The 10,518-nt window shown below is 49.8% G+C and overlaps 1 protein-coding gene across 1 annotated transcript in view; it reads right to left on the bottom strand.

Annotated features, from left to right (window-relative positions):
- Positions 1-1,166: 1,166 nt before the first annotated feature.
- Positions 1,167-10,518, bottom strand: part of LOC130213174 (ras GTPase-activating-like protein IQGAP3) — a 74,764-nt gene continuing 65,412 nt past the window's right edge. Inside the window, 2 exon segments of the mRNA XM_056444640.1 lie at positions 1,167-1,955; positions 2,039-2,147. Coding sequence (XP_056300615.1) covers positions 1,842-1,955; positions 2,039-2,147 — 223 coding nt within the window. The 3' untranslated portion in view covers positions 1,167-1,841.

Genomic DNA, 10,518 nt, shown 5'->3' with positions numbered 1-10,518 from the left:
TCATACAAGCGATAACAAAGTGTCAAGAGGAGCGGCAGCCAGCGTACCCTCGTGACGTATTGTGCTAAATTGTGTCAACTTCAAAAAAGGGATGACGGCCGTCTCCCTATTGGTCGGCCTGGATGACGGCCGTCTCCCTATTGGTCGGCCTGGATGACGGCCGTCTCCCTATTGGTCGGTGTTCTCGTGTCTTTGTTCAGTCGATTCAGGACAATGTGCTGAGTCACTTTGGAACCACAGATCAATCCTCTGGATCATTTAGTTTAAGGTTTCAATGTCAATTCTTTCTTTCTGTTTCTTCAATAAACTCGTGCAACGTTAGCGGCTGCTAACACCACAACGTACGTCTTTGTCAGCACAAGCTAACGCTTGTTGATGTAGCTTGTTGCTAGCTCTTTAAATGCTAAGTGCCCTCAGTAAAAACGTCTGAAGCTTTAAGTTCTAATGACAGGAAACTAGGAAACAATGAATGTGACAATTAAGAAGTTTAACTTCCTGCTTATGAGGAAACGTTAGTAGCTAATCAAGCTAACCTATTAGCATGAGAATAGAGTCGGACCTGTGGAAGAATGTTAATTATTTCATGTTATTTAGCATCAAATAAAATGCGACAAGTGTTGGCATATCATTTTGTTGTTTAGCCCTTCCATTGTTGGGGCTAAGCTAGGCTAACAGTTTCCCCTGGTTCCACTCTTTATGCTAAGCTAGGCTAACAGTTTCTCCTGGTTCCACTCTTTATGCGAAGCTAAGCTAACAGTTTCCGCTGGTTCCACTCTTTATGCTAAGCTAGGCTAACAGTTTCTCCTGGTTCCACTCTTTATGCTAAGCTAGGCTAACAGTTTCTCCTGGTTCCACTCTTTATGCTAAGCTAGGCTAACAGTTTCCCCTGGTTCCACTCTTTATGCTAAGCTAGGCTAACAGTTTCTCCTGGTTCCACTCTGTATGCTAAGCTAGGCTAACAGTTTCCCCTGGTTCCACTTTTTATGCTAAGCTAGGGTACATTTACAGGAATGAGCATCTCTGGTGAGATGAGGTCCTCTCACTGGCAGACTGGTATCCTCCTCCTCCCTCCTCATCCTCTCCCCCTCATCTCCTCCCTCCTCTTCAGTCACATGACATCACACTCTTCAGTGAACTAATCAGTGAATTAATTGATTCTAGAAACATTTGAAGACGTTCAGATATTTAATGAAGTAAAAACAGTTCAAACATTTAAATGTGGAAAAAAGAGAAAGAGACAGAAAACATTTACTGTTATTGATCAGTCATCCGTTATTGATCAGTCATCCGTTATTGATCAGTCATCTGTTATTGATCAGTCATCTGTTGTTGATCGGTCATCTGCTATTGATCAGTCATTGGTTATTGGTCAGTCATTGGTTATTGATCAGTCATCTATTATTGATCAGTCATCTATTATTGATCAGTCATTGGTGATTTGATCTGTCATCTGTTATTGATCAGTCATTGGTTATTGATCATCTGATCAACTGACTTGATTTTATAAAATGAGATTAAACTGAAGTCTCTGTCGTCTTTAGAGGCCAATGAAATCCACAGAGATAGTGTAGAGGCGACGCTCCACTCGGTTGGATTTACTAAAGGTGACGTTAGGAGTGAGATATAACAGAGATAGAGCATAGAGGAGCATCAACATGTGATTATTTATCTCTAACAGTAATATTATATATATATATATATATATATACAGTATAACTGAGTTTTGACAATTATGTGGACAGAGATAGGAGTGTGAAGAAGATGCTTCACTCTTACCCTCCATGTATAGAAGCATAATATATGTATGAACACAGAGATAGGAGTGAAGTGAATAGCTCGGTTCATTTCTTGAAGAACTTCTTGTTGAGGAGGAAGATGAGCAGGTTGACGTTGACCTTTGCTTTGTCGAACATCTTCATCACCGCAACGCCTTCATACTGCAGCTGTAGTAGGTCCTAACACACACACACACACACATCAGTACCTGGCCTGCTTGAGCCCAGTACCTGGCCTGCTTGAGCCCAGTACCTGCCTGTACCTGGTATTTGAGGAGGAACTCCTCCATCTCGACCCCCAGGAATCGAGCTTTAACGTTGAAGCTTCCGTTCTCAGCAGCGGGAACGATGTCGAAGACCACGTTCCTGAACCTGCAGGTGAGTTGTGTTACTGCAGCACTGTTGGGTAGCGGGTGTAGAACAGGCGTAGAACAGGTGTAGCGTGTGTAGAACAGGTGTAGCGGGTGTAGAACAGGTGTGGAACAGGTGTAGCGTGTGTAGAACAGGTGTAGCGGGTGTAGAACAGGTGTAGCGGGTGTAGAACAGGTGTAGCGGGTGTAGAACAGGTGTAGCGGGTGTAGAACAGGTGTAACGGTAGTGGCGGTGTAGAACAGGTGTGGTGTAGAACAGGTGTAGCGGGTGTAGAACAGGTGTGGCGGAGAACAGGTGTAGCGGGTGTAGAACAGGTGTAGCGGGTGTAGAACAGGTGTAGAACAGGTGTAGCGGGTGTAGAACAGGTGTAGCGGGTGTAGAACAGGTGTAGCGGGTGTAGAACAGGTGTAGCGTGTGTAGAACAGGTGTAGCGGGTGTAGCGTGTGTAGAACAGGTGTAGAACAGGTGTAGCGTGTGTAGAACAGGTGTAGCGGGTGTAGAACAGGTGTAGCGGGTGTAGAACAGGTGTAGAACAGGTGTGGCGGTGTAGAACAGGTGTAGAACAGGTGTAGTGGTGTAGAACAGGTGTAGCGGGTGTAGAACAGGTGTAGCGGTGTAGAACAGGTGTAGCGGTGGTGTAGAACAGGTGTGGTGTAGAACAGGTGTAGCGGGTGTAGAACAGGTGTAGCGGGTGTAGAACAGGTGTGGCGGTGTAGAACAGGTGTAGGGTGTAGAACAGGTGTAGAACAGGTGTGTAGAACAGGTGTGGCGGTGTAGAACAGGTGTAGCAGGTGTAGAACAGGTGTAGAACAGATATAGCGGGTGTAGAACATGTGTAGAACAGGTGTAGCGGGTGTAGAACAGGTGTAGCAGGTGTAGAACAGGTGTAGCGGGTGTAGAACAGGTGTAGCGTGTAGAACAGGTGTAGAACAGGTGTAGCGGTGTAGAACAGGTGTAGAACAGGTGTGTATGTGTAGAACAGGTGTAGAACAGGTGGGGTGTAGAACAGGTGTAGTGGGTGTAGAACAGGTGTGGCGGGTGTAGAACAGGTGTGTGTGCAGAACAGGTGTAGCGGTGTAGAACAGGTGTAGCGGGTGTAGAACAGGTGTGGCGTGTAGAACAGGTGTAGCGGTGTAGAACAGGTGTAGCGGTGTAGAACAGGTGTAGCGGTGTAGAACAGGTGTAAGCGGTAGAACAGGTGTAGCGGTGTAGAACAGGTGTGGGGTGTAGAACAGGTGTAGCGGGTGTAGAACAGGTGTAGCGGTGTAGAACAGGTGTGGCGGGTGTAGAACAGGTGTAGCGGTGTAGAACAGGTGTAGAACAGGTGTAGCGTGTAGAACAGGTGTGTAGAACAGGTGTAGCGTGTAGAACAGGTGTAGCGGGTGTAGAACAGGTGTAGCGGTGTAGAACAGGTGCGGTGTAGAACAGGTGTAGCGGGTGTAGAACAGGTGTAGACAGGTGCGGTGTAGAACAGGTGTAGTGTAGAACAGGTGTGGGTGTAGAACAGGTGTAGCGGGTGTAGAACAGGTGTAGCGGGTAGAACAGGTGTAACAGGTGTAGCGTGTAGAACAGGTGTAGCGGTGTAGAAACAGGTGTGGGTGTAGAACAGGTGTAGCGGGTGTAGAACAGGTAGCGGGTGTAGAACAGGTGTCGGGTGTAGAACAGGTGTGGTGTAGAACAGGTGTAGCGGTGTAGAACAGGTGTAGCGGGTGTAGAACAGGTGTAGTGGGTGTAGAACAGGTGTAACGGGTGTAGAACAGGTGTAGCGGGTGTAGAACAGGTGTAGGGTGTAGAACAGGTGTAGCGGTGTGTAGAACAGGTGTATGGGTGTAGAACAGGTGTAGAACAGGTGTGGGTGTAGAACAGGTGTAGAACAGGTGTAGCGGGTGTAGAACAGGTGTAGCGGGTGTAGAACAGGTGTAGAACAGGTGTAGCGGGTGTAGAACAGGTGTAGCGTGTGTAGAACAGGTGTAGAACAGGTGTAGAACAGGTGTAGCTTAGACAGGTGTAGCAGGTGTAGAACAGGTGTAGCGGGTGTAGAACATGTGTAGAACAGGTGTAGCGGGTGTAGAACAGGTGTAGAACAGGTGTAGCGGGTGTAGAACAGGTGTAGCGGGTGTAGAACAGGTGTAACGGGTGTAGCGTGTGTAGAACAGGTGTAACGGGTGTAGAACAGGTGTAGCGGGTGTAGAACAGGTGTAGCGGGTGTAGAACAGGTGTAGCGGGTGTAGAACAGGTGTAGCGGGTGTAGAACAGGTGTAGCGGGTGTAGAACAGGTGTAGCGTGTGTAGAACAGGTGTAGAACAGGTGTAGCGGGTGTAGAACAGGTGTAGAACAGGTGTAGCGTGTGTAGAACAGGTGTAGCGGGTGTAGAACAGGTGTAGCGTGTGTAGAACAGGTGTAGCGGGTGTAGAACTCTCCCTGACGGCCAACATCGGCGACGACGCGTTCCTGTAGGTACATGCTGCACAACATCAGGAGAATACGCCTTCTTACTCAGAAGGGCAGGTTCTGATCCAGGCTCTGGTCATTTCACTCGACTACTGCAACTCCTCCTGGCTGGTCTACCGCTAAGGCCATCCGACCTGCAGCTCATCCAGAATGCAGCAGCTCGACTGGTCTTCAGCCCCGAAATTACCCACACCACCGCCTCCGCCTTCCACTGGTTACCGGTGGCTGCTCGCATCCGCTTCAAAACACTGGTCCTGGCGCATCGTGCTCTAGACGGATCGGGCCCGTCTACATCCGGGATATGGTCACCGACACCACGCTCGGCTCGCTCTGCAACAGCCAATCGACTTGTGACTACTGCACCTCGAGCTAATCACCAAATCAGACTGTTTGCTGTCCTGCTCAGTGGTGGAACGAGCCCCACTGACATCAGGACAGCAGAAAGTCTCTACATCTTCCGTCGGAGAGTGAAAACACACTAATTCCGACTATATCTGGATTAAAACACAGATTAGCACTTCAGTGGCACTTAGATAGCACTTACTTATGGTACTTTTGTAGTTCGACTATGTTGAGGAAATGTTACCCTGTATTCTTGTTGTTCTTAGTTTGTACTCTAGGTTGAAATGCACAGGTGTAAGTCGGCTGTAGAACATGTAATGGTGTAGCGTGGTGTAACAGGTGTAACGGTGTAGAACAGGTGTATCGGGTGTAGAACAGGTACGGGTGTAGAACAGGTGTAGCGGTGTAGAACAGGTGTAGCGGTGTAGAACAGGTGTAGAACAGGTGTAGCGGTGTAGAACAGGTGTAACGGGTGTAGCGGTGTAGAACAGGTGTAGCGGGTGTAGAAAAGGTGTAGCGGGTGTAGAACAGGTGTAACGGTGTGGCGGTGTAGAACAGGTGTAACGGGTGTAGAACAGGTGTATCGGGGTGTAGAACAGGTGTAGTGGGTGTAGAACAGGTGTAGAACAGGTGTGGCGGTGTAGAACAGGTGTAGCGTGTAGAACAGGTGTAGCGGTGTAGAACAGGTGTAGCGGGTGTAGAACAGGTGTAGAACAGGTGTAGCGGGTGTAGAACTGGTGTAACGGGTGTAGAACAGGTGTAGCGGGTGTATAACAGGTGTAGCGGGTGTAGAACAGGTGTAGCGGGTGTAGAACAGGTGTGGCAGGTGTAGAACAGGTGTAGCGGGTGTAGAACAGGTGTAGCGGTGTAGAACAGGTGTAGCGGGTGTAGAACAGGTGTGGCGGTGTAGAACAGGTGTGGGTGTAGAACAGGTGTAGCGGGTGTAGAACAGGTGTGGCGGGTGTAGAACAGGTGTGGTGTAGAACAGGTGTAGCGGTGTAGAACAGGTGTAGCGGGTGTAGAACAGGTGTGGGGTGTAGAACAGGTGTAGCGGTAGAAACAGGTGTAGCGGGTAGAACAGGTGTAGAACAGGTGTAGCGGTGTAGAACAGGTGTAGCGGTGTAGAACAGGTGTAGGCGTGTGTAGAACAGGTGTGGTGTAGCGGGTGTAGAACAGGTGTAGCGGGTGTAGCAACTCTCCTGACGGCCAACATCGCACGACGTTGCCTGTAGGCATACATGCTGCACAACATCAGGAGAATACGTCCTCTTCTTACTCAGAAGGCGGCACAGGTTCTGATCCAGGCTCTGGTCATTTCACCGACTACTGCAACTCCTCCTGGCTGGTCTACCGCTAAGGCCATCCGACCTCTGCAGCTCATCCAGAATGCAGCAGCTCGACTGGTCTTCAGCCTCCCGAAATTACCCACCCACCACTCCGCCTCCTCCGCCTCCGCCTCCACTGGTTACCGGTGGCTGCTCGCATCCGCTTCAAAACACTGGTCCTGGCGCCGTGCTAGACGGATCGGGCCCGTCTACATCCGGGATATGGTCACACCGTACCCCGCACGTTCCGCTCCGGCCTGCAACAGCCAATCGACTTGTGACTACTGCACCGGCTAATCACAAACCAGACTGTTTGTCCTGGCTCCTCAGTGGTGGAACGAGCCCCACTGACATCAGGACAGCAGAAAGTTCTACATCTTCCGTCGGAGACTGAAAACACACCTTTTCCGACTATATCTGGATTAAAACACAGATTAGCACTTCAGTGGCACTTAGATAGCACTTACTTATGGTACTTTTGTAGTTCGACTATGTTGAGGAAATGTTACTTCCTGTATTCTTGTTGTTCTTAGTTTGTACTCTAGGTTGAAATGCACTTATTGTAAGTCGGGTGTAGCGTAGAAACAAAAAATGCGTAAGAACAGGTGTATCGGTGTCGGGTAGTATCGGTGAACAGGTAAAGAACAGGTGTCGCGGTGTAGAAAGCGTCTGCTAGAACATGTAATGTAAACAGGTGTAATGTAGAACATGTAACGGTGTAGCGTGTGTAGAACAGGTGTAACGGTGTAGAACAGGTGTATCGGGTGTAGAACAGGTGTAGTGGTGTAGAACAGGTGTAGCGGTGTAGAACAGGTGTAGCGGTGTAGAACAGGTGTAGCGGTGTAGCGTGGTAGAACAGGTAGAACAGGTGTAGAACAGGTGTAGCGTGTAGAACAGGTGTAGGGTGTAGAACAGGTGTATGGTGTAGAACAGGTGTAGCGGGTGTAGAACAGGTGTAGCGGTGTAGAACAGGTGTGTGTAGAACAGGTGTAGCGGGTGTAGAACAGGTGTAGCGGTGTAGAACAGGTGTAGCGGTGTATGGTGTAGAACAGGTGTAGCGGTAGAACAGGTGTAGTAGAACAGGTGTAGCGGGTGTAGAACAGGTGTAGCGTGTAGAACAGGTGTAGTGGGTGTAGAACAGGTGTGGTAGAACAGGTAGCGGGTGTAGAACAGGTGTAGCTGTAGAATGTAGAACAGGTGTAGCGGTGTAGAACAGGTGTAGAACAGAAGGTAGAACAGGTGCAGAACGGGTGTAGAACAGGTGTAGCGTGTAGAACAGGTGAGCGTGTGTAGAACAGGTGTAGCTGGTGTAGAACAGGTGTGTGTAGAACAGGTGTAGCGGGTAGAACAGGTTGTAGAACAGGTTGTAGAACAGGTAGCGGTGTAGAACAGGTGTAGCGGTGTAGTGTAGAACAGGTGTGGTGTAGAACAGGTGTAGCGGTGTAGAACAGGTGTGGTGTAGAACAGGTGTAGCGGTGTAGAACAGGTGTAGCGGTGTAGAACAGGTGTAACGGGTGTAGAACAGGTGTGGGTGTAGAACAGGTGTATGGTGTAGAACAGGTGTAGCGGTGTAGAACAGGTGTAACGGGTGTAGAACAGGTGTAGTGGGTGTAGAACAGGTGTAGCGGGTGTAGAACAGGTGTAGCGGGTGTAGAACAGGTGTAGCGTGTGTAGAACAGGTGTCGGTGTAGAACAGGTGTAGTGGGTGTAGAACAGGTGTAGCGGGTGTAGAACAGGTGTAGCGTGTGTAGAACAGGTGTAGCGGGTGTAGAACAGGTGTAGCGGGTGTAGAACAGGTGTAGTAGAACAGGTGTAGCGGGTGTAGAACAGGTGTAGCGGGTGTAGAACAGGTGTAGAACAGGTGAAAGGGGTGTAGAACAGGTGTAGCATGTGTAGAACAGGTGTAGCGGGTGTAGAACAGGTGTAGAACAGGTGTATCGGGTGTAGAACAGGTGTAGCGGGTGTATAACAGGTGTAGAACAGGTGTAGCAGGTGTAGAACAGGTGTAGCGGGTGTAGAACAGGTGTAGTGGGTGTAGAACAGGTGTAGCGGGTGTAGAACAGGTGTAGAACAGGTGTAGCGGGTGTAGAACAGGTGTAGAACAGGTGTAGCGTTTGTAGAACAGGTGTAACGGGTGTAGCGTGTGTAGAACAGGTGTAACGGGTGTAGCGTGTGTAGAACAGGTGTAACGGGTGTAGAACAGGTGTAGCGGGTGTAGAACAGGTGTAGCGTGTGTAGAACAGGTGTAGCGGGTGTAGAACAGGTGTAGCGGGTGTAGAACAGGTGTAGCGTGTGTAGAACAGGTGTAGCGGGTGTAGAACAGGTGTAGCGGGTGTAGAACAGGTGTAATGGGTGTAGAACAGGTGTAGTGGGTGTAGAACAGGTGTAGCGGGTGTAGAACAGGTGTAGCGGGTGTAGAACAGGTGTAACGGGTGTAGAACAGGTGTAGCGGGTGTAGAACAGGTGTGGCAGGTAGAACAGGTGTAGCGTGTGTAGGACAGGTGTAGAACAGGTGGAAGTGGTGTAGAACAGGTGTAGAACAGGTGTGGCGTGTAGAACATGTGTAGCGGGTGTAGAACAGGTGTAGCGTGTGTAGAACAGGTGTAGCGTGTGTAGAACTCTCCTGGGCAACATCGCTGCGACGACGCGTTCCTGTAGGTACATGCTGCACAACATCAGGAGAATACGTCCTCTTCTTACTCAGAAGGCGGCACAGGTTCTGATCCAGGCTCTGGTCATTTCACGCCTCGACTACTGCAACTCCTCCTGGCTGGTCTACCCGCTAAGGCCATCCGACCCTGCAGCTCATCCAGAATGCAGCAGCTCGACTGGTCTTCAGCCTCGAAATCACCCACACCACTCCGCTCCTCCGCTCTCTCCACTGGTTACCGTGGCTGCTGCATCCGCTTCAAAACACTGGTCCTGGCGTGCCGTGCTCTAGACGGATCGGGCCCCGTCTACATCCGGGATATGGTCACACCGCATACCCGCACGTTCGCCCGCTCTGCAACAGCCAATCGACTTGTGACTACTGCACCGAGCTAATCACTCGAAATCCAGACTGTTTGCTGTCCTGGCTCCTCAGTGGTGGAGCAGGCTCCCCACTGACATCAGGACAGCAGAAAGTCTCTACATCTTCCGTCGGAGACTGAAAACACACCTTTTCCGACTATATCTGGATTAAAACACAGATTAGCACTTCAGTGGCACTTAGATAGCACTTACTTATGGTACTTTTGTAGTTCGACTATGTTGAGGAAATGTTACTTCCTGTATTCTTGTTGTTCTTAGTTTGTACTCTAGGTTGAAATGCACTTATTGTAAGTCGCTTTGGATAAAAGCGTCTGCTAAATGACATGTAATGTAATGTAATGTAACGGGTGTAGCGTGTGTAGAACAGGTGTAACGGGTGTAGAACAGGTGTATCGGGTGTAGAACAGGTGTATCGGGTGTAGAACAGGTGTAGTGGGTGTAGAACAGGTGTAGCGGGTGTAGAACAGGTGTAGCGGGTGTAGAACAGTTGTAACGGGTGTAGCGTGTGTAGAACAGGTGTAACGGGTGTAGAACAGGTGTAGCGGGTGTAGAACAGGTGTAACGGGTGTAGCGTGTGTAGAACAGGTGTAACGGGTGTAGAACAGGTGTGGCGGTGTAGAACAGGTGTAGGGTGTAGAACAGGTGTAGCGGGTGTGCAGGTAGAACAGGTGTAGCGGGTGTAGAACAGGTGTAGGTTGCGTGTGTAGAACAGGTGTAACGGCGTGGGAGAACAGGTGTAGAACAGGTGTATCGGTGTAGAACAGGTGTACAGGTGTAGAACAGGTGTAGCGGGTGTAGAACAGGTGTGGCGGTGTAGAACAGGTGTAGTGGGTGTAGAACAGGTGTGCGGGTGTAGAACAGGTGTAGAACAGGTGTAGCGGGTGTAGAACAGGTGTAGAACAGGTAGCGTTTGTAGAACAGGTGTAGGGTGCGTGTGTAGAACAGGTGTAGCGGGTGTAGAACAGGTGTAGCGGGTGTAGAACAGGTGTAGCGGGTGTAGAACAGGTGTAGCGTGTGTAGAACAGGTGTAGCGGGTGTAGAACAGGTGTAGCGGGTGTAGAACAGGTGTAGAACAGGTGTAGCGGGTGTAGAACAGGTGTAGCGGGTGTAGAACAGGTGTAATGGGTGTAGCGTGTGTAGAACAGGTGTAACGGGTGTAGAACAGGTGTAGCGGGTGTAGTGGGTGTAGAACAGGTGTAGCGGGTGTAGAACAGGTGTAG

The sequence above is a fragment of the Pseudoliparis swirei genome, chromosome 22, assembly GCF_029220125.1.
Source record: "Pseudoliparis swirei isolate HS2019 ecotype Mariana Trench chromosome 22, NWPU_hadal_v1, whole genome shotgun sequence".
Taxonomy (NCBI): domain Eukaryota; kingdom Metazoa; phylum Chordata; class Actinopteri; order Perciformes; family Liparidae; genus Pseudoliparis; species Pseudoliparis swirei.
The sequence above is the reverse complement of the archived record's forward strand: the minus strand, read 5'-3'. Positions and strand labels throughout refer to the sequence as shown.